Source organism: Biomphalaria glabrata, chromosome 8, assembly GCF_947242115.1.
Source record: "Biomphalaria glabrata chromosome 8, xgBioGlab47.1, whole genome shotgun sequence".
Classification (NCBI taxonomy): Eukaryota; Metazoa; Mollusca; class Gastropoda; family Planorbidae; genus Biomphalaria; species Biomphalaria glabrata.
Window position 1 is genome coordinate 5,695,678 of NC_074718.1, and position 25,195 is coordinate 5,720,872.

General features: G+C 36.1%; 2 protein-coding genes across 8 annotated transcripts in view; one reads left to right on the top strand and one right to left on the bottom strand.

The window, feature by feature from the left end:
* Window positions 1-6,311, top strand: part of LOC106057313 (uncharacterized) — a 217,775-nt gene extending 211,464 nt beyond the window's left edge. For all 6 annotated transcript variants that reach the window (XM_056038436.1, XM_056038435.1, XM_056038437.1 and 3 more), the window contains 3 exons: window positions 370-485; window positions 1,172-1,317; window positions 2,085-6,311. In XM_056038436.1, the coding sequence (XP_055894411.1) occupies window positions 370-485; window positions 1,172-1,317; window positions 2,085-2,289 (467 nt within the window). In that variant the 3' untranslated portion in view covers window positions 2,290-6,311. The remainder of the gene's footprint in view (window positions 1-369; window positions 486-1,171; window positions 1,318-2,084) is intronic.
* Window positions 6,312-7,086: 775 nt separating this feature from the next.
* Window positions 7,087-12,982, bottom strand: LOC106057314 (protein FRG1-like). Of its 2 annotated transcripts, XM_056038444.1 has the most exons (7): window positions 12,708-12,982; window positions 12,226-12,378; window positions 10,502-10,596; window positions 9,680-9,805; window positions 8,832-9,001; window positions 8,196-8,392; window positions 7,087-7,304 (listed from the first exon to the last, which is right to left on the bottom strand). In XM_056038444.1, the coding sequence occupies exons 2-7, from the start codon at window positions 12,285-12,287 to the stop codon at window positions 7,157-7,159; spliced, it is 798 nt and encodes a 265-aa protein (XP_055894419.1). In that variant the 5' UTR covers window positions 12,288-12,378; window positions 12,708-12,982; the 3' UTR covers window positions 7,087-7,156. The 2 variants fall into 2 exon arrangements, with proteins under 2 accessions (XP_055894419.1, XP_055894418.1); XM_056038443.1 differs by having other exon boundaries at window positions 12,226-12,982.
* Window positions 12,983-25,195: the final 12,213 nt, after the last annotated feature.

Here is a 25,195-nt window from a genome sequence, read left to right on the forward strand (position 1 = left end):
AGTATCCACTCGACCTATGTGGTGTCAAATTATTCTGTTATTATTAAAAATATGAGTCTAGCTCATGTTTTGGTTGATCCAATATATTTATTCATAACAAAATAATATTTTAGGGATTTTTATTGGAGAGTCTGTTCTTTTTAGTCCTGAATATGTGTTTGTGTCATGTGTCAGCTGTCAGGCATTCCAGGTGACATTGTCTCATGTATACTGTGTTTCAGGTGACATTGTTTGACATGTACTGTGTTTCAGGTGACATTGTCTCATGTCTACTGTGTATCAGGTGACATTGACTCATGTCTACTGTGTTTCAGGTGACATTGTTTGACATGTACTGTGTTTCATGTGACCTTCTCTCATGTGTTTCAGGTGACAGCTATGACAGAAACAATGCCAAACATAAACATATCTTGTTGTGCTTGCTGATGACTGCCTGTGATCTGAGTGACCAGACCAAGAACTGGAACAACACTAAACACATTGCTGTAAGTCTCATCACTTCCTCACTAGTCGTTGGTTTCATTTCTTTTGGTTTCATTCAAAGCATTAGCTATTGAGAGTGTTTTTTGAAAATATCTGTTTGAAAACCATAATATCATAAGAATGAAGATAAGGTTTTCCTAGACTAGACAAGTTGGAACAAAAATAGTTCATTCTTGTTTGATTATAGACATCTATACAAGTGACATCCACACAAGTGAGATCCACTATTTGTACACAGCATCAAGCCATGTTTGATTATAGACATCTACAAGTGACATTTACTAATTTTACACAACAAGCTATGTTTGATTATAGACATCTATACAATTGACATCCACTATTTGTACACAACATTAAGCCATGATTGATTATAGACATCTACAAGTGACATTCACTATTTGTGCACAGCATTATGCCAATATTGATTATAGACATCTACAAGTGACATTCACTATTTGTGCACAGCATTAAGCCATGATAGATTATAGACATCTACAAGTGACATTCACTATTTGTGCACAGCATTAAGCCATGATAGATTATAGACATCTGCAAGTGACATTCTTTTTTTTGTGTACAACATTAAGCCATGATTAGGGACAGATTTTTCTTTACATTATTTTTTTTAATGTCTTCATTGAAATTAATGTATACAATGGTACTAATTAATTCCCTTTCCTCTCCTCAGGCACTAGTGTACCAGGAATTTTTCTCTCAGGGTGACCTTGAGAAGGCTCTGGGTAAGAATCCCATGGAAATGATGGACAGAGAGAGGGCGTGCATACCCGAGTTACAGATCTCATTCTTGGACAACATTGCTGCTCCAGTATACAAGTACTGTTGTTGTTTTTTTACTGTCACATTATACACAAAAATATTTATACATTTATATTCTTTGTACTCTATTTCTGATGAATGTTAGTAATTTAATTTAGTCAACAAATATTTCAATTTAATTTAAATATTCAGATCTTGTTACTTAAAGATGTACACACTGTTTATATGTAACTTTATGTCTATTATTGGATGTTACATGCAACCAATCCAGTCCATTTTTTTTTTACATATTCCATATCACTTTTTTTTACATCTACCCAGCATCCCTTTTGAAACACTTGTCACTTCACTTCCTGGACATACACCTTGTCACCTCCTCCTGATCTCTGAAACTTTTTAACCAGCATGTAGTCCTTTCTTTTCTGCTTCATTTGTTCAGAACATAGCTAATGCTTAGGCTTTCATCTCATTATTCCTAGAAGATTATCTTTAGTTGCCTGGCAACTGAATGAGGCCATAGAGTAGTCAACAATAACATCAAATGTTTTAATCAAAAACTTTTTGTTTGTTTTAATGTTGATCAGGTGTATTGTATTTCTCACTAGTTTGTTAAAGGTGCTGATCTAGTCCTATGATATAATGCTTAGAATCAATGCATAGATTTGAATAATTCTCGTTACGAATTAAGAAAACTTACACAGGGTTTGACTACCACTCTCCCCTCATAAAAGGATCTTAGGATATAATCTATGCTTAAATTACTAAACAATCAAATACTACTTCTATATAAATGATATAACATTTTGTTTTATTTCTCTGTTAAGGATTCTGGCCAGGATGTTCACTGAAGCTCAAATACCTGCCAGGAATGTGGAAGAGAATCGCAAACACTGGGTACACATTCGCCAGCTGTTAAAATTTCGTCATGGGAACTCAACGCAGGCCATGAGTGTGGAACAGATCATATCCATTGAAGAGGAAGTGGATGAGATCCCAGGTCAAGGTGATATTCACCTCAACGGACGATGAGACTGGCTTTGATTTTATTTTATTATCTGGTCTTTATTCTTTTTACATGCATTTTGATTGGTCACGGGTGGATGTACCTGAACAGTGGATACAATACATGGGATTGGCTTCGTGAGGATGGCCAGAATGAGTAGGGAGACCTGCTTGTCATTCTCCTCCTATGCTGTTATCTAATGGATTACGTTCTCAGTTATATAGCTGCAGTTTTTTGAAATCCTAAAATGCTGACTGGGGTCTCTACAAGCCAGTTGGAACTAAAAGTTGCGTTGGATATCTTTTCATCTAGAGTGATGTTTTTTGGTGTTCCTGGCTGGGAAATATGAAAATTTAAAACTGTTTTAATGAAATATTTTGAGACGAGTTTGTTTCAATTTTTCTTAACTAGCGTTTAGCTGTACCTTGATCACAGTTAGATAGAAGTGGAAATACACTGTCAGCTTCTTTTTTTTTGTATTAAACAGTCAATTGATTCTCTACCCAAATTTATAGATAGGAAAAGAAAAGACAGGCAGCTGTTTGTGAAAGATTTCAAAAGCATATTTTTATTTCTCTTCCTCGAATACAAAAGTCTGTGATTCTGAAGATGATGGTCCAATCTTCTTGATGTAGATATGTGAATAGAATGATATATATATATATATTGGTGTTGACCATTGGACATTTTTAGCTGTACTGCTACTGATATTATTTCTTCTTGTTTCATATCTTCATTCCCATACTTGGACATTGGAATATTTCTCTACACATCAAGTTTGGCAATCTTATTATGACAAGTACACAATGTTTTTTTTTTTTAAAAAAGAAATGAGAACATTGAAATGTTCAATTTTCATAACTGTGTCACCGCATTGCAAGAGGCAACTTTGAGTGGTTTGAAAAGGAAGTCATTGGGCTTTCATCTTTGCAGAAATCCAGATGATGTCATGGTGGAAACGGTTTGAAAGCTCTCCGTTGTTTTTACTTTCTACGAAATCCATTCATAAAACAAAGCACTTTGATTCGACTTGGTTTGATTCTGAGATGTGAAACTGTGTTGTTCTATCTTGTTGTCATTGAACTAGTGCACTGCTCAACACCAAGAACACAGAAAGAATTATTTCATATTGGGATTTCCAAGAGCATTGTTTGAAATCTCCGTCCCTTGAGTGAAATCTATTTTTAATGTAAGGGATTTCCATGTATGAAGTCGCTGGCTTTCATTGTTAATTGTGCTTAAAGGGCATCAACAGTAGATACATTTGATTGGTCAACCATTGTGGCTATTTTGTGCAGTAAGCTGTATTTAAATAGGTCTGCAGCTATTGTACTTCCTTATGATACAGTTATTATTATTATTTTGATTTATTTATTCAATTATTATTTAATTTTTTGTTGCCTTTGCATAAATGAATAATAATTTAATTTGTTCAAAGAGTCCAGACAGAAAGAAATGTTTTTACATTTAATATAGACCTTGATATTGCTGTGATCATCCCAGTCTAGTGACCCACACTAAATCTAGGGGATAAAACCTAAGTCTGTTCTCTCCTAGTCTCATGTCCCACACTAGTTGAAAGTCGAGTCGCTGTTTCTTTCCCCTTGTACAAAGTTAGACTAGTTCTCTTCCATTCTACATGTCATATGTGTGTTAAAGATCCCTGTATCAAAGTCAGACCACTCTGGAAATGATCACCTTATGAAGATGCTGCTTTTTTTGTTGTTGCGTGCCCCTGCAACTAATCAGCAGGCACTTATCCATACCAGGTGGTGTCCTCTTGCAGAACAGAGAAGACATTGACCTTTACCTTTTAACCCTTATTTCTTGTGATGCACCCGAACCAGTCTCTGAAACCAAGATCACATTGTCAAGTGTTACAACCGGCATCTGTTGAAGAAAGGGAGACACTTGAGTCTCTACTAACACATGTTAAGGTTACAACTGTCAACATGTGATCTTATGTTGTTTTTTTTTTTTTTTAAATATCCAAATTTTGCGGATTTGTTTCCTATTGTAAGATTTCTGTCTTTTTTTTGCAAAATGTTTTCAAGTGTAAAGTCATGTGATTGTCACATTAAGATGGCCTGAGTCATAGGGCTGGGCTTACTCTGCTTGAGAGTCAAAAACAGATAGTGAAATTTTCATCTTATGCAAGCAGTAATATTCAAGTTTGGAGTCCTATGAGGCCTGTTTGGGTAGGGTGGCAGTTTTTGTGTGAGAACCACTGGATGAACTCCAGAACTGGTAACAATGAAATTTGTTATTGTTTTGTTTTTTTAAATCTTCCATCTTGCGAGTCTCTGGGTTGAATGTATTGTTTCATTTAATTTATTTTTTGTGTGACTGAATGTGTTGCTGATACATGAATGCTGTTGTGTGCTTGTGATGTGTCTCTAGTCAAATCAGAACTGTATTTCAGGTATTTATTATGTTTTGTATTCACCTCATTTGTGTTTCTTTCTGCTCATGTATTGCTTGTTTCTACTCTCAGGTCATTGTACAATAGGACACAGCAGATCTCATTAGTTTCAGTTTTCAACTTTGAATTTTTGTTTTAGTTTAGATTGAAGGAAGATGTTCATTATTCAAATAAACTTTCAATTCCAGATAATTTAGAGTTTGAATCTACATATTTCTAGTTAACTAGTGTTCAAACCACACATTTCTAATTTCTAGACAATTAGAGTTCGAATCTACAGATTTTTAAATAATGAGAGTTTGAATCCACAAAATTTCTGGATAATGACAGTTTCAATCCACACATTTCTAATTCATGAGAGTTTAAATCCACACTTTTGTATTGGGATAGTGGTTTTGTTTTTTTTGTGGTCTCCTGGATTTCAGTTCAACTAGCCTGATTCTCTGGACCATATTATTTTCTTCCATAGTGTGTCTGCTCCAGTTCTAAACTGATAGATGATATAGTGGTGGATGTCTCAGCTACTGGTAATAAGTGGTATTTTGTTCAGTGTTTGACTCCTGCACATTGTAGTGTTGAATGTCACAATTTTATGATAGCTGAAAGTAGAGACTTTAGTAGTCATCAAATGATTAGAGTGACCTTTTCTTTGTAATAGCTATTTATTGAACTCTTGTTTTTTTTTTTTTTTTTAAACTGTCCTATCTTCTGGCATTATATTCATGTAAGTATTGTGTACAGTCGACTGTGATCACGGATTTGTTTGTTTGACACCCTCATCTCATTTCTCCTGTGTTTCTCTTATAAAGCAAGAAAAATTTTGATTGTTGATTTTGAAAATGTTGTTTGAAGGGAGACCTTTATTGCAGATTGAGTTTTAACATTTTGTCAAACATGCAACCTCTTGAATAAGAGTTCTTAACCATTTCTGTTGTCTTCATTGATGTCATAATTAGAGCTTATAAACATAATAAGAAGAAAACATTGGGAAAGGATGAGCTGTTTCTTTCCAAAGATTTCAAATGTCCACTACTAGTGCTTTTAGATAAATCCTTGACCCCCCCACCCCAAACGGATATTCCTAGATCCTGCAATATTTTCAGTGTAGATCTTTGTTGCCAAGGTGGCCAAGTCTTCAGTGAACTTCTGTGACTTGACCAAGTGAACCAATCTTCCAATCCTAATTGTATGATGCTCCTTTGTTTTCTTCCATTCTTCCACACACACTGGTTTCTTCTCTGTTGGTGTCCATACCATGTGTCCTTTTATTGACCACTGGCATTGCCTGCACACCTTGCACCTTCATTGTCCTGGTACACTCTGCCTCACCTCCCCTCTCCAACCTTAGTTGATACAGTTTGTTTTGTCCACTTAGTTTTCTTTCTCCTGGATATTTTATTTTTGAACTGAATCTGTTAGCAGTTATCTACTCTGTTTGATCCAATCACATTTCAGCTTTTGGGGGGGGAAGGGGAAATCATTTTTCTCACTTTTGCTGACTTTTGAAACAATTGTTTTCAATTTGTTTCTTGTTACTGACAATTTGTTTTGTTTTTTTAATTCTCAATGAAGTTGTTTAGTTTTTTTTTTTGTTTGTTTTTCATTAAATTTTTTAAGAATTGGAAACAGGTTTTGTTTTGTTTATTTGTTTTTGAAGTGTTTTATTGAGTTCTACCTTACACTTTGTGATGTATTTGATTTATTGTAGTTAGTTCACATTCATCACACAGGTCTTGGCCAAACATTACATTCTAAAGGCAGGACCAAATTTGTAATGAGAAAAAAAAAGGTAAATTAAATCTTAGTGAAATAAGGAACAGCACTGATGAGGGCACAAGCCATGAACACTCTTGATTCCACATCTCCACTTTGGTGCAAAATGTAGCACCAATCGAACAGACCATCCAGATCCCAAATAATTGTTCTTATCAGTAGCTTTAGTAAGCAATCAGGGTTCAATGGTCACATGGCCAGCCCCGCCACCTCAAAGTACTTGCCTCCACATTTCAACTGAAATGTCTCTCAATGGGACAATGTAACTACACTACATTATAGATAAAGATGTAACTACACTACATATTGATATAGAAGTTTCTGTATTAAAACCAATATTTGCAGCATAAATGAATTCTAGATAGCACATCAGCAAGCACTTTAGAGTTTACACTTTGTAGTTTAGTAAGTAACCTTTACATATATGCAATATAACTTAAAGTAGAACAATCTAATATTCTAAAGTACTGCACTATAAATATCAGCCAATGCACAGTTTACTTATAGATTCTCTTGAAGAAAGATACAAAAGTTTTGAAATTACTAACATGAAATAAAGTTGACTTAGCTAAATTGTCTGATATGTAAACTTCTTGAGAAACATAAAACGCAAGACATCAACAGGCAGTTTAAAAGTTTAAATGTTTTAATTCTAAAAATAGAGTCTGTCTACAGTTTCCATACCCTGTGTGTGGTGCTTATTTACAGTATCTGTCAGCTTTCATTTTCTCTCTTCTGTCTAGCATCACCTCATGCAGATCTCCTTCACGTTTGGCTTTCTTCAAATCTTTCTTATCTGCTTCACTGACACGTAGGCGTCTGTCTTGAAAACTCTGGAATTTTTTCCTACAGAATAATGGAGGAAAACAAATAAAATCACAATCTGTGCCAAATTTTAGTATGGATTCTCTCCCCTGGTTTATGAAAAATACAATCTAGGGAGTATATTTGAATTTTTTACCAATGCGAAAAATGAATCTTCATGTGCAGCAGAACCAGCCTTAGGAACAGGCAAACTAGGCAGCCGCCTAATGCCTCCGATTGGTGGAGCCCTCGCACAGGACTCAAATAAATTTTTTTAGAGAAAAAACATGGGAAAAAAAATTTAGAGAGAGACATAGAAATGACTTGATGTCTAATTACCTAACTGTAAGTCTCTACTACGATGCAAGGTTTATTCGTGAATGTTTAGATCTACTTGTTAGACTACAGATGTTGGAAGATCATTGCTTCTTCCTTTTGGTGAAATGTTGAAGCGTTATTTTTAGTCTGGTGATCATGAATCGTCCATGAAGTACATTTGTGGTATATCGCTTGGATTGCGCTAAAAATTCTGTTTATGACATCTGTACGAATGCTAACAAATTTACCCTGCATGATAAATGAATAGATTAAATACTATTGACAAATCATACTCAATATGGGATTCTATTCTTTTTTTTTTAAATCTAGATAATTAAGCCAGTGGGCAATGATTTGACTAGATTGCATAATTTTTACAGAACACTTATTGAACATTATGGAAATTGTGCTCTATGAATTTAACTTATTTTTTTATTTAGATATGTATACAGTAAAGGTTATTAATTCATTGTGTATTTTTCTGTCTCATTAGGGGGCCACCCAATCCCCTTCTCCTAGGGCCTCAAATCAACTAAGGCTGGGCCTGTGTGCAGAACGCTTCAATTATTAGTGCCCGTGTTTTTCACATAATGAGTCCCTACGTTACAAACTCACACATAGTTGATTTCAGCCTCCTTGACAGAGCCTCGATCTTCTTTAGGGATGTCTTCAAGTGGGTCTCTTTCTCTGGCAGCGCTTGACCTAACACGCAACATTTCTTTCGGCCCTGCTGTCCTGCTTAAACAAACTATTCTACCCTCCTCGTCATAGGACAGGAAACAGTTGTTACAGCCACTAATGGCCAGTTTACCCTGCATGATAAATGAATAGATTAAATACTATTGATAAATCATACTCAATATGAGATTCTATTCTTTTTTTTTTAAATCTAGATAATTAAGCCAGTGGGCAATGATTTGACTAGATTGCAAGCAGCTGTCTTCCTCCCATAGATATTAATTTCATTTGGTCTAAAAGCTTTACAAACACATTGCAATGGACCCAATATTTGAATAACTGATATCAAATCTTGGACTGTATAATGAATTAGAAATATTGATTTAATTTAGTGGCTAGTTAAGTGTGTTGATTACTCATTTTCTTTTCTTCATGGTCAAAGGTTTTTAAAACAAAACAAATATTTTCTATCTAAAGTTGTTTTTACACATTTTGCTAAGCTATCCATTAATAAAGATGTCTAATACTCAGCTTGTGAGTTCTAAAACTATTTACTATAAAGAATTAGCTTACATCTTGAAAGACTGGTTCAAACTGTTCCCTAGAACCCATCGCTTCTGCCACCCCAACCACTTTACCATCAGCCTCTACACCCCAGTACTTGCCATAACCAGATTTGAAAGCTATCTTGGTTTCGTTGACCTTTATGGTGGTGAAGATTTCTGCTGGATCAGGAGCTTCACCTTAAAGAACAAAGTAACTCATAAATTTCTGATGCACTCTAAAGTACAGACTTTCACCTTCACAATGTTATTCATAAAATGTGTGCAGGTGTCATGAAGTATAACATATTGCCAACTACAAATTTATAAAAATGATACAGAAAACACAGAATGGTAACTTCATCTAAAGTAGACTTTGGAAAAATAGCACAGTTGTCTCTCTTTTTTTTTTTAAAGAAAAATTATGTTTTGTGCTTATAAAGTTTTTTTTTAAACAAAGCTATTAGGCAGCAGTATTTTTTTGGTTATGGTGAGCTGCGTAAAAATGTTCCATCATTTAAAACCTTGCGGTCCAAGGGGAAGTTGATGTAAAGCTCATCTTATCTTATATAATACTGACGTTACTTCAAAAAAGAAGATGTTTGCATCCTACGCGACATGCATTTAGTCATCTGTTTCTATGGCTGACAGTTATAATTAAATAATATTAATTGTGTCATGTGGCCCATCTTATGTCAAATACCCATCAGAATTGGGTGGATTAAGTGACCTACTGACCCCTCAGTTCATAGCCAGGAACTTAACTACTTAGCCACATTATCCACATCATTAGCTCAAGGGGCTAATACAATTATTTTTTTTATATGATAATAATGGTGAAATAAACACTATTTTTTTTAATTCAAATATTTTACTAACCAACTTTCCTGGTTGGCCCTAAAGCCAGGCCACCATTGTCAAGAGCAGTGATGTATGTGTTGTCTTCAAATTCAATTGCCACATTGGCCGCAATGTCTGCAAACTTCTTGATTTCCCACCAGCCACCTGCATCATTTAAACACGAAATTGTAGAATTGAAATTTTAATTTTATTTTATGTACACTTCCTTATCCAAACAATGACTAACAAAGTAAATTGAATATACAAAGACTGAATGCTAATACTATCTTATTTTTAATAAGTTTCTGACTTTCCTTTAGAAATGAGGCTCAAACCTCCAGCAGGATGGCAGGGGAAGGCAGAGTTCAAACTCTGGACCATCGTGATGGCAGTCTGAAGTGCATACTATTGACCAAGCAGTCATTCAAGCCAGTGCTTTCAAAAGAGATCACCAGTTACAAAATCTCAAACTTAATAGATTACATATCAGAGCACTCTAGATCCATCAGCCTAATAGATAAACTAATTAGCAAGCTGAGTCACACTTGTATCCATCATATGCAACACTTTGTAGGAGGACATTACAGAAACAAAACAAAGACTTAAAAACAAGAGCTCATGAAAGCTGATGGATGGCGGCCTGGTCATGTGGTATGCTTGCTGGACTATCCTTTGGTAGTTTCGATGGTCCTGAGTTTGAACCCTGCCCACTGTGATCCCCCATCATCCTGAGGGAGGTTTGGGCTAGGATGTCATTATCTTGAACTCTAAGGAGCATCTTAAGCATGTCAAACATTCTACAGACATATTGGATGTACAGGAAGTTCATGTTGCATGTGAGTGTGTGTGTTCATTTCTCACCATGTTTATTTGTGTCTTCTCTTTCGTTTGTCTTGTCCGGTGCATCTGTCAGACTGCCGTCATGTTTTCTTTTGTGACTTTTGTGTTTCTTTGACCTGAGCACACCAATAGTTGTTAGAGAGAGCAATACACATGGTAAACATGGAAATAGATTTATCTATGTAAGCTAAGCCTATATCTCAATGTTCTAGAGAGGCAATCAAATAAATATACAAGGGGAAAACAAAAAGATTATAGTTCAAACCTAGTATTTTATAACAAACTACTACTTGGTGAGGGGGCGTGGTGGCTTTGTGGCTTCTGAACAAGGTGGCCACACTTTGCCATCTGTGCATCTACAATAAAGAAATGCCCTTGTACCTAAGCTCAGAAACTCCTGCACTCCATGGACTCAACACTTCTCGTGATGCCACGGTTCTCCCTCAAAAGTTATGGTTTGTCAGCTTTTTTAGTACACAGACCAAAGGTTTAGAACTCACTTGTCATTTTAGCTCTATTGTTTATGTTTGTTATGTTATCACAGCACCTTAGGCCTACAGTATCGTTTTTTTTAAAAGCGCTCTTTAAATTAAATTATTATTATTACTATTATTCTAAAAATAGTGATTGAAATATCAGGTAGAAATCGAGATGGGAATCTTGAGTGGGTTATTTTATCGGGTTTTAGTAGGCACCCAAGGAAGAGATTCAATCTCTGATGTAGTAGGAATCTCAAGTCGCAGGCTAGTGAAATGGGATTGACTCTTACCAGTAACTAGAACATTACTATCAATATAGTAAATCTATTTAATGAAAATTGCACATATATATATATATATATATATATAAGGAATATATAAGGAATCTATGTAAGATGCTAGTAATGCTGTTTGTAAGAGGAAAAAAGTCTGACTACCATCAGACACTCCATTATTTTTATTTTTGGTTGATATATCATTTCGGCTATGAAATATAAATTATATTTCATTCGAAAGTAAGCCAAATGTGATAAAAAGCGCATTAAGAAATCCCACCGAATAATTAATAGGCTGGTTCAATTATCTTGTTTTGGTACTTAAGAATTCAGTCCGAAGAAGGATTGGGTCCAATTTAAAGAAAGTGAACAAATCTGTAACTTAAATGCATTAAATTAATTTAGGTTAATTAAAAACTCAGGAAATATCAAAAAGTTATGCGCCACCAAACTTTGGTGCAAAAGAAAAACTTTGTCATTTCAATGAAAAGAAAAGCAACTTGGCAATGTAAAGAAATCAATCATCTGCAGTACCAATAGTATTGTACTTAAGCCATCAAAATAAAAATTTAAGACAATAAAACTGTGACATATCCACAAATCATCAAAAAATAGATAGTACCAGCCAGCAACAGGTTACTCTAGCCCTAACCTTAATAGTAGTAATAGAGACTTGATATTTAAAAATTAATGTGCACAATATAACAGACTTACTGGCTACTATCATTTAATTTAAACTATTAGAGTCAATATGACTCAATTAGACTAGGTCATTAGATCCAGTGCTTTTTTTTTGTAAAAATTGTGCCGGTACCCAGTGATGGATTGCCTAACTTTTAACTACTAAAAATAAATTAATAATAGTTAAAATACAAGAAAAGTAATCATTTTTTCCCCAAATTGAAAAAGGTGCAGGTACACTGTACCGGTGCCTACTTTCACACAAAAAAGCACTGATTAGATCAAATCATAATTTTAAGCTGAAACATACTTCTGTTTTTGGCCTTTAAGTTTTAGTTTTCCACCTTTTACCATTGAATAGGAGTCTGCCATTTTTATGACTGTTTTAGTGATTACTATTGTCTATTTGTATGAACTGGATTTAGATCTAGAATCTAGGTTACCTAGAGTCTAGTTAGTAGATCTAGTATTAATTTAAATAATTTATATATTATATAATCTTTAGACTAGTTGACACTTAATTATAAGTTTATAACTTTATTTGCTGAATTTAGATTCTAATTATTTATAAAATTTATTGTCTTAGTTTTATATTATTAATTATTATAATATACTTTGTAACTCCTAATTCGTTCTACTAAGTCCTAAGTTCTACTAGATCTACTATCTAGTTAATCTAGTAAAATCTATTTCTAGTCTAGAACTATTTTATTTACAATTAAATTGAATTATATTTATTATTATTAATATTAGATCTATATTAATATTAGTATATTACTATTATTATTATACTTTTTATATTTTATAGAGACTAGAGTAGAGTCACTAGATTGTCACTCTCACTAGATTTGAAATTATTCTAGATCTAGACTAATTTAGATCTAAATCTAGATCATCTAGACTAGGTCGTATTAAATGTAAATCTAAATCTTAAGATCTCGATCTGCTAGGATCTAATGGTTAGTGTGATAAATTTATCTAGATAGATCAAGACTCTTATAATAGTCTTTATTATTTTTATGGATAGACTGAAAGAATAGCTGTTTTCACTGTTTACAACTTTACCTTGGATTACTTTTTTATTTACTCTGTAAGTTATAAAGACATTAACTATTAAAGGCGCGAAACAAAAGAAATGTCGGAGATCGGTACTAATATGGAGCTATTATACAGATAGACATATTGTATGTCTATGGGAGCTATATAATCTTTGATACCCGATAAAAGACTGTGTGTGAAATAGAGTTGAAATCCCCGTGTGTCCAGGGCCGGATTTAGGTATGTGGGGGTCTCGGGGCAGAATTTTTATTGTGACCCCTATATATATATATATATATATACATATTTTGGGAAGGCTTTTAATAATATTTTTTTTTTATTACTAATCATACTGATATCTAATAGCAAGCTATATTTTAGAAGAAAGAGCTGGAGTACTTGTAAATTTGATCTAATTTTCCTACTTTAAAAAATACAATTATTGAATATGCAATTTTAGTTTTTAAAATATATATATATATATATTTAGTATGTTTTTGAGTTTGTGGAGAGCAAGCTAGTTCATGGGTGACCAACTGCCGTATTCCCTGATAGCAAAGATTTTGGGCCCGGTAAGGGCCCCAACTGGGCCAGCTCATACTAACCACATGGGCCCCAGTTGGGGGATGAACATTGGCCCAAATGGGCGCCCTTAGGGCTTAGTCTGGGTTCAGTCAGGGGGCCCTGAATAATCCCCTTATGAAACCCGTGTTGGGCCAGTAAGGGGAAGGACTAGAGGGCCCCAACATGGCCAAAGGTACTTGGCCCTTTGGGGGGGGCATAAATGAAAGCCCAAATGTGGCCCTTAAGGGGCGAGTCTGGGCGCAATCAGGGGACCCAGATGAAGCCCTGATGGAACCCTCATGGAGCCAGTATGGGGCAAACATTGAAGGGCCTGAAAGGGCTAACCACAGAAGACGCATTATATTATAAGTACTCTACAACTTGCTACAAGAGGACAAGTATTAACCAAGACAAAGTTGCCATACGGAAAATGGGTTGAGGGGTCTCAAACAGGGAACCAATACTATAATTTTGGTCTAACCAAGGTTTACAGCCTTTTCGTTTATGTTATTGTTATGATTAGTAACAAATAAGCCTAACCTATATATATATATATATATATATAGCAAAAGATGTCCTATTTTGGCAACAACTTGTACAGGCGTTTCTATATTCAAGGTTGTTATAAAAAAAAAACACAAAAAACACAGCTTATCTCCTCAAGATCTGGAACTTTCCTTTGGCACTCCATGTTACAATGCTCGCGTTGAAAGGGCCGTTTTGCTGATCAGAGACACTCGACGTAGGAGAAATAGAATAGACCTGTTTGGGTTTTGTGACAAGAGGGACAATAAGGGTGGCTACCTTTATTTTTTTTTTATTAGAGTTAGTCCCCTTTATTACTTGATTTAATTAAGTCCCTGTTAACTGTGTACAATTGCCACTTCCTCTTGAGTCTTTGAGCTGACCACCCTTATTGTCCCTCTTGTCACAGGTTTGGTTTTTTCCTTCGTAAAATTTAAATTTGTTTTTCATTTCGTCCTCGCCTCGGCACGCAGACGTTTGGTAATGCTAACTTCTCTCTCTCTCTCTCTCTTTCTCTCTTTATCTTTTTTCCATATTCAACTTTGTTAATCTTACTTTAAGCATTTAACGTTTATTCAGAGAGAAATAAAAAAAAAAAAACGAGATGCCATAGGATTTAAAATTAAACGTAGCACTTATTTATTTTTAAAACCAAACGTTTTGAAGTCCTGGAGAGATTTCCTAGCATGCACACTTTCGGGACATTTCATTGGTTAAATATTTTTTATTGGTAATTAATTCTTTGGCGTAATGTCGGGTCAAATGAGGCAGCAACTGCGTAAAGGCATCTTCAGACGGCAATGTGTTCAATCTTTGTCGTCTTATGTCCCATACCAAAACAAAAGAAATGGTGGTCACAAAGCTTCTCTTTGCCGATGACTGCGCCCCCTACTTGCTCACAATGAACAGCAGCTCCAGCTCAAAGTCAGTGAATTTGCACACTGTGCCGCTTCTCTTGTTTTAACAATAAACCTATGAAAAAAACGGCATTTCTATTTCAGAAGTCACCCAAATAAATGTACTAGGCCCCCAAAGATTACAGTGAATGGACGGACAACTTTACATAACTGGGAAGCACACAAAGAATGGACCACTTTCCAAATCTGGGAAGCACACGGTGAATGGACCACTTTACATAACTGGAAAGCACACAGTGAATGGACCACTTTATATACCTGGGAAGCATAGTATCAAATGACGTATCACTTTTAAGGGAAGTTGATAACCAATTCGGGCCAATAGTTCTTTTGGACGCCTCCATGTGAGAAATGACGGAATTAATTGCTACGCCTACCTAAAAAAAAAATCAGTGTCTACTTAGCAGATAGAAGACGCAGTGGCTGAGTGGTAAAGCGCTTGGCTTCCGAAATGGTGAATCTTGGTGAAGACTGTGATGTTTACTTTCGGGATCTTCAGGGCGCCCCAGAGTCCACCCAGATCCAGTGGGTACCTGACATAATAGGGAGAAAGTAAATGTGGTTGGTCGTTGTGCTGGCCACATGAGACCCTCGTTAACTGTTAGCCACAGAAACAAATTACCTTTTCATCATCTGTCCCATAGATCACTAGGTCTGAAATGGGAACTTTACTTTTTTACTTACTAAGCAGAAAGCTTTTGTTCTTTTTTTTTTTTTTTTTTTTTTTTTTTTTTTGAAGTATTATATAAGATAAAATAAGGTCTGAAAACGGGTACTTTCATATCTAACTTCACCTTCACTTTCACCTATCCTTTGGTCTGCTGGACCGTTGGGGCGCCACAAAAGATCTGTCAATCTTCTTTCTCCATTCTTCTCTGTCATTTGCCTTTAATATAATTTCATCCTGATATTCTTTCTGAAAATATTAAAACATGTCTTTTTACCTGTCTGGGTGGACCACTTCGGTGGCCGATTTTGAGTTTGTGAAACTGTCTTTGTAACCTTGTTTTTTTTTTTTGTTTTTTTTTAATTCAAGTTTTGGGTTGAGACGACATTGGTTGCATAAAAGAAACCAAGAATTTATGGAGTGTGATTTAGCAAGTCCATATCTTACAATTTTTTTTTAATATTTTTTTTTTAATAAACGAAAAAAAAATTAACTTCTCTGTGGTGTCCATCTTGAAAGTATGTCAAATATTACAGAAGTGACGTGGATATATCCTACATGAACTATACCCGCAAGGCAAACGGCTGAAGTTGGTCTATCATTTTTTTTTTACTTAGAACTTATCTCTTCAGCTAGCTAATTAGATGTTTGGGTTTCCTTGGGTTTCTTCTTACTTTTTTTTTTTAAGGTCCAGGTTTTTATTACCGTATAATTCATAAAGCGCTGGTTGTGAGTGTGTGTGTGCTTCGTGTGTGAATGTTATTCTTATTAGCATCTATATTGTTATTGTTACAGTAGTTACGCAGATGTGGTGAATAGTAGTCAAACTGAATTTCCATATAATTGGAACAATGAGAATTGTTGGCTGATAACCAAATTGATTTGTAATTCTTTATTCGTAGGCCTATTGTTTCATTTTCATAGTGTGGTGGCGGATCTAATTACTTGAAATAAAGTTATTGCCAACAGATTGTTAGGGTTATTTTCTGATAAGAATAGAACAATTTAAAAACATAATACTAGTGAAATCTGCCCATGTGGAGTATCACCAGAGAATGCCGACCACGTCCTCCAAAACTGCTTCCTTTACCAAGAGGCCCGTATAAGACACTGGCCCCCAAAACACGCCAATAGAAAAAAAAAACTATATGGAGAACTCCCTGATTTGGAAACCACTGTGCAGTTCATCTCATGTATTGGTCTAGTCATCTGAACGCTCCAACATAACAATAAGAACGAAGAAGAAGAAGAAGAAAAAAACAACACAATACCTTCCTTGATGTATACCGCATACAAAATTGTATGTCTATGATGGGATCCTGGTCTTTTGATACTAGTTTATTTAAAGAAATTTCTATAACTCAAATAAGAACATAAAATAAAATGTTATTTAGCCTTGGTTAGGCCAAGAATAGAATATACGCACTCTACATTTGGGACCCCTCAACTCAAGAAAACTTTAAGAAACTGGAACAGACACAAAATAGAGCAGTGAGATTCATAACAAACGAATATTCACATTTGACTAGAGTAACACCTTTAGTAAAATCACTACATTTAGAAAGCCTTCAGGGCAGAAGACTTAAAAGTAAAGTAGCAATAATACAAGCTTAACAAAATACTCAGAAAGACACAAAGATAAAGGCACATTCCTAATCACATATGCTAGGACAAATTTGTACAAAAGCTCCTTCTTCCCTAGTGCTATCAGAGCATGGAATGGGTTGCATGAGCTAGCGAGGAAAACCGGTGACTTGGCGGAGTTTAGGTCACTGGTTAATATGCATGACTAAATGCATGACGCACAGGACGTAATCATCTTCTTTTTGAAGTAACGTCTGTATCATATAAGATAAGATAAAAGATAAATAGAACAGTTTAATTAATTAATGTTCTGGAACATTTTGCGCATCATCTTCTAAGTCTAGATCTAAAGGCCTATCATTAGAATAGTGTTAAGTCCAGTGAATTCATACATTCACTTAACCAGAATTTATTTCTTGGGGGAGGGGGGGGGGGAATCATGAGACGGTATAAAAATATGTCTTATGTTTCTAAAATCTAACATTCACTAGTAATTAAGAGCAAAATAATCGCTCTAAAAGCTGTGTAAGGAAGTAGGCCTATTCTTTTTTTTTTCTTTTTAAGTTTTTTTCTTTTATAAATTATTTTTCTTGTTTAAAAAAAAAAAAAAAGCCAAGCTTTTCAATAATGAATAAAAACATTTTTACTTTGGAATGTCCGCCTGAAGATCGTTAGAACGCGTCTAAATAAATAATCGAAGTAATAAGTGTCCACTTCAAGAAAGCTCCGATCAAGCCTGGACGATAAGCAATGTTGACATTTTGAGACCAACCCGTGTCTCGCGAGAAGTCAAGAGAATATTGGCAGCTCTGTATCGGGCCGATCCCCCTAATGAGATAGCTGGCTCGGAGACAGGGCTCAGCGCTGCGAGACAGGAAGTTAATAGTTGGTCGACGCATGCGCATACTTGCCACGCGCAAACACCGGAAATAATGTCGAGAAGCGCGCGAGATGACAGTGTCTGGAAATTAATAGCGCGCGCACTGCGTCTTTTTCTTTGCCGGCTTTTGTCTAGTCTTTTTATTTCATTGATAGTTTCTGATACTAAAAGTAGTTTTATTGAATTCAAGACAACAGCGCCCATTTTACTTAATGCCCTAGGACTTAGGTAGATAGCTTCATGTGTTTTTCTAATGGTCATTTGAATCTTTCCCACTGCATTTCTTACAGAATTTGGCATAACATTTTTAGAGATAAGAAAAACCTAAATACGGACCTGTCAGAATATCGAAATAACTCATTTCAGCGAGCAGCAGTGGCGTAGCTAGGAATTTGTCATGATTTAGGGGCCCGGGGGGGAATTGACCTCATTTTGACATTCGACATCATGACATGAGATAATGGCGTAATATTTAATTTGAAAAAAAAAATAATTCGAACACTCATTCGGGGGGTCCTCCGCATGTGGAGGCCCGGGGCAGGGTTCAAATTCCCCAAGTCCCCCATCCCTCCACCATAGCTACGCCACTGAAGAACAGTATTTAAAAAATGATAGATGCCTCGTCGAGGGAAGGGACGTACCTATAACAGGACTCAGACAACAAAAGAAAAGTAAATAGGCAATGAATGGGAAGGTCAACAATACACTGAATGGGAAGGTCAACAATACACTGAATGGGAAGGTCAACAATACACTGAATGGGCAGGTCAACAATACACTGAATGGACAGGTCAACAATACACTGAATGGGCAGATCAACAATACACTGAATGGACAGGTCAACAATGCACTGAATGGACAGGTCAACAATACACTGAATGGACAGGTCAACAATACACTGAATGGGCAGATCAACAATACACTGAATGGACAGGTCAACAATGCACTGAATGGACAGGTCAACAATACACTGAATGGACAGGTCAACAATACACTGAATGGACAGGTCAACAATACACTAAATGGATAGATCAACAATACAATGAATGGACAGGTCAATAATACACTGAATGGACAGGTCAACAATACACTGAATGGACAGGTCAACAAACACTGAATCGATCTACAAGTCATATAGAACCTTCGATCTACATGTCATATAGAACCTTCGATGTACATCTCATATAGAACCTTCGATCTACATGTCATATAGAACCTTCGATCTACATGTTATATTGAACCTTCGATCTACATGTCATATAGAACCTTCGATCTACAAGTCATATAGAACCTTCGATCTACATGTCATATAGAACCTTCGATCTACATGTCATATAGAACCTTCGATCTACAAGTCATATAGAACCTTCGATCTACATGTCATATAGAACCTTCGATCTACAGGTCATATAGAACCTTCGATCTACAGGTCATATAGAACCTTCGATCTACAAGTCATATAGAACCTTCGATCTACATGTCATATAGAACCTTCGATCTACAGGTCATATAGAACCTTCGATCTACAGGTCATATAGAACCTTCGATCTACAGGTCATATAGAACCTTCGATCTACATGTCATATAGAACCTTCGATCTACAGGTCATATAGAACCTTCGATCTACATGTCATATAGAACCTTCGATCTACATGTCATATAGAACCTTCGATCTACAGGTCATATAGAACCTTCGATCTACATGTCATATAGAACCTTCGATCTACAGGTCATATAGAACCTTCGATCTACATGTCATATAGAACCTTCGATCTACAGGTCATATAGAGGTATTGAGGTTGCAAGATGGATGTATTTTAATGTCAAATTAAAGACTTTTGAACCAACTTACAATATTTTTTTTATTTTAGATCAAATCTAAAATCTTTCTTTTCCTTAAATTTGGTTTGGTCTAGAAACTAGTGAAGAACATTTGGTAAGTTTTGGATACGCGTACGCTGTGCCATCTGGCAAATTGCTTCAATTGAGTATAAATGCTGATGTAGAAATAAAAGCTGTTCATTACCTTGTATAATTCTTTCAGGTCTCATCATTTCAAAGTATTAAAAAATATATATTAAAAAGCCAATTTATGAACTTTTTGCTTATCTATGATGACATCAATGGTTCTGACATGTCTGAAAATAAAACAGGCCTCAATAAACAGTAAGTGTTGCTAATATTAACATCATAACTCATCACATGTTTCTGGATTGACTGCCTTGTAGATTCTCTCACACTTATTTAACTCTTTCTCTCCTAACTGACGATACCAGCGTTGATTCCACCAGAATGTGGTAAATAATTACGGAGAGAAAGAGTTAAAATCTTTGTGTATTGGCCATGAAACAAAAAGGGAAAGGGAGCAATCTGTTTCCCGATAGAAGAAAAAGATGTCATCCACAGAAGCCGTCTCGGAGTTTACAACGCGGACATCATTCTCTCATTTCAGGTAATAGACTGAGTGAATCAAGGGTCCTCCCGAACACAGGCCAGGAATGTCAAGCTTTCAGACGTAACTGACACGTGACACACATTGTTGGAGAGTCTGGACCGTGATGCCACAGGGGCTAATGTCTCTGAGGGAATATGGCAAGTTTGGTCACATTTCATAACCCTGTCATCTTCTACGCTGGAGTTCTGTGTTATCCTTCAGACATCTTGACGTTCATCGGGAATGCACACTTTTGGGAAGACGTAATCATTCTAATGTATTTTTGTTTACGTCACAGAAGTGCCAGGATGTAAATATAAAAGTACAAAGTTCACTCTCACGTCTGCTTCCCTCAACTTCCTTTTTCAGTTTTTGTTTGCCAGATTTTTCAGGTTGTCAGATTGACTACATTTTCCGTTTTGGTATTGTCTAGAACTTTAACATTCTCTTTTTGTTTCTTGCCTGATACCCAGAAATGTGTTTGTAATTATATAGTGTTTTGTACTTTTAATGATACAATAGAGACTTACCAATTAGCGATACGCCTTTTGCGACAAATTCTACTCCCAGTTTGTTTGTTTTTTAATAATTTCTAAAACTAAAACTTTGGCTGAACTCAAGCGAGAAGAAAAGAAAAACTGCTAGAGAAAGGGATCATTACCTGGTTCCTACACTACAGTTCTCAAAGGTAATTAATTCATCCATGTCAACATACAAAACCCTTTTTCTCCATTATGGAAAAAGAAAAAAGGCCAATAACCCTGTTCTTATCGTATAACAAGAAAAGTAACCAAGTCACAGCCGAAGAAAAGACTTGACCACCTCCTGAATATTTTATTATTAAATTGTGAGCCTACTACATGCTTGTACATATTATACTTCATTATTACATTATTTAAGCGCATATAATATCAGAAATATGCGTTCTAAAACTGCGTGTCAGGCTGTATTGCGAGTCTGTTTTGTACCTTGTGAAGAGCCCAGCTATATATCGATTAATTTTTACAAACATTCTGTAAGAAAATTGGTCTAACTACCCTTGAATTAAACTCTGTAGTTTATTCCACATCACCTAGAAATTCACTGTTAAGGGGAGACTACATTGAACTTTCTTTTCATTTTACGAATCTGGATCATTGAAAAACATAAATGATACTTTAAAAAAAACTTATACGAAGTGTAATTGTACCATTTAGTCTGGACAAGTCATGAAATTTAATTTGTAGTAGATCTAGGCCAACAACAATAAATCTGTGCGATTAGAATTTTTTTTTTTACCAAAATTGTTTTTGTTTAACGCTATTTCATGCTTTTAGATTTCTCAATACTCTAGGATCCTATCACGTGTGTGGACCAGATGGGATCAAGAGCGAGGGGGGGGGGAGAAAGGGAGATCTGGGTGTATTTTATCGTAATCACTTATTAAAAACATTTTTCAATTAAAAAAAAAAGGGAACAACCTGAAAACGAACTCATGGTTCACGCCGACATTCTAACCACTCTGCTAGTGTAGTGCTTATGAAAACAGAAGATTGTATATTTATCTAATTACTTTAAAGCGGCGACCTATAAAGGGGACTAATTTAGCTTATACCACCTCTTTAGTCAGGTACGATTACCTATGGTGAATTAACTTATTGGTTAATTTGTTTGATTGATTCTTGTGTTGTCGAGTAAAAGAAATAATTGTGGAAAATTTCAGCTAGATCCAAGATTGGGTGTCGGAGAAATAACGTGTACAAACTTTGTACTTTTGGTAATAATATAAACTGGTATTTTAAACAAAATTTAACTCACTAGAAAAACACGTCTTTTCTCTTTCGTATCTCTGAGTCGTCTGCCGTTCTTAACATCTGCATTACGACAGATCAGCTCATATTTCATCATTCTACACCGCACCAACCTACCAACCAATGGCCTAATGCCCCTAACATCTCATCATTGTCACCTAGGAAACACGCACTCACACACACACAGTATTTCCATAACACTCAATATGACCACATTATGACTGTGACAAATTTAACACATTCTTATTGTCACAATATGATCACATTATGACTGTAGCAACTTGACCACATCTTGACAGCGACAGTGAGGGTTGTAGCAAGTTAACCACATCGTGACTGCGACAATTTGAACACATCGTGACTGTGACAATTTGAACACATCGTGACTGTGACAATTTGAACACATCGTGACTGTGACAATTTGAACACATCGTGACTGTGACAATTTGAACACATCGTGACTGTGACAATTTGAACACATCGTGACTGTGACAATTTGAACACATCGTGACTGTGACAATTTGAACACATCGTGACTGCGACAATTTGAACACATCGTGACTGTGACAATTTGAACACTGTGACAATTTGAACACATCGTGACTGTGACAATTTGAACACATCGTGACTGTGACAATTTGAACACTGTGACAATTTGAACACATCGTGACTGTGACAATTTGAACACATCGTGACTGTGACAATTTGAACACTGTGACAATTTGAACACATCGTGACTGTGACAATTTGAACACATCGTGACTGTGACAATTTGAACACATCGTGACTGTGACAATTTGAACACATCGTGACTGTGACAACATGAGCACGGTCTTTTATTGTCAGAATATATTCACATTATTTCTGTGACAATTTAACCACATTTTGACTGTGATAATCTGGTAACATAATTGTCATAACAATTTAACCACAATATTGCAGTGACAAATAAACCCCCCTATGGCTGTTACAACGCTAGACTTTTGCAAGCAATAACTATATGCTCAGTGATTATTCAAAATCGAAATACACAGCCGTTGAGTTCCAGCAACTATTAGAATAAAATCTTGCTGTTAATAAAATAGAAACCAACACATCAGTTACGTGTAACGTGTTGGCCACTTCCAGCGACTTTTTTGGGGGAAAGACTTAAATGTCAATGACAGCAGGTTTCCTCCCTTTAATTCACTCTTCACGATTATATTAACCCAGTCGGAATGGGGACATTCAATCCCAAGAATTACGATCATATCCAGCGAGCTCCGCCATTTTGTCTGTGATCCCGACCGGAAATATCTTGACAATGAATCTTGCGAGGAGATGGTCATGTGACCGAAGATTGTATTACGTCATATTTTGCGTCTTGAGAAAAAGAATTTTGAAGTCTTGAAACGCATTATAATAATGTTAATGGCAATGTGCTCGATTCCGAAGAGGAGGAGTGCAGTGTTTCACATGAATACCAAACCCAGTTGCGACATGCATATTTTTCTGCATCTTGTGTAAAGCCGTTGTCCACCGGAAGTCTATTTAAGTTTTCTTTCCGTCTTCTGTCTTCAATAATGGCTTTCCTTTGGGTCTCAAATGTGTGTCCCACAGCTTTTTGTGAGAGCTTTACAGCTGTCTGTTTCAGACGCCATCTGCTGCCGGGTACTTTCCTCTATGCCAGTGAGGGCGTGATGGCGTCTGAGTTGATCTTCATAGCGCTTAGGTGGGGGCACCTCCTATACGCTCGCCAAAGAAGACCGCCTTTGGCATGCGGTCGTCTCCTATGAAAAGTAAGTAATACTTCTATAATCTCCACACCAGCCACACCAGCCTCCATCAGAACATAGCTATTTGTGTTGCTTTATAGTATTGTTTTATTTACAGAATGTACGAACATAAAACATAATACCGCAAAAAGGAAGTTTGAAAAACTTTATAAATGTAGTAAAGTAATAGAAACAACATTACAAGGAGAGTATGTGTTTACACACAAACTCTTAGACTGCACCCAAGCGGTCTGCCCATTTCTCCACTGTTAGGTAAGCAAAGCATATAAAAAGACATGTCTCGATATTTTCAGCACCATGTCAGGAGTTAAAAACTATAAAACAACAACCAAAATCATTCAACATGAAGGTTTTGAAAAAAACCGTATTTCCCAATACAAGTCTCCCGTAAAGGTCCTTCCATTTGGCCTAGGTTCCATGGCTCTACTTAGAAACCAAAAAAAAAATGCTTTACAAGGGGAAGAAAATATTCTAAATATTTTTTTTTGACCTTTACCTATCCCTTAGTCTGTTGGACCGTTGGGGCACCATGCAAGACTCGTCGACCGTCTTTCTCCATTCCTCCCTGTCTTTTTGCCTTAGTTAGAACCTCTTTCAATGGCAGGCCCGTCCAGTCTTTAATGTTGTCCTCCCATCGCTTTCTCCCTCTGCCTCTTCTTTTTTTTTCCTGGTACTGTTCCCTGTAGGAAGGTCTTTGCGAGCCCCGAAGATCTTGTAATATGGCCATATATTTTAAGCTTGCGTTTTTTTTTACTATAGTTAGCAGGTCATCATGGGGTCCGATTGCTGCAGTAACCATGTCTCTAATCTCTGGTTTGTGATGCGGTCTTTGAACGTGATACCTAGGATCCTTCTGTAGCAATTCCATTGTTAGGATCCTCCTCTCTAGCTCTGCAGTCAGCGTCCAAGACTCACAAGCATATAAAAAATGTGGCCATGACCTCAGAGGGAGCGCATCAGTCTGATTTTGGTGCCGAGGGCTAAGCCCTTATCTTTCCATATTATTTTAAGTTTTGAAAGGGCTGCTGTGGACTGTGCTATTCGGGCCAATAGTTCGGGCTTCGTTCCCTCGTCTGAGACAATTTTGTGTCACTCTTTTGCTAAAT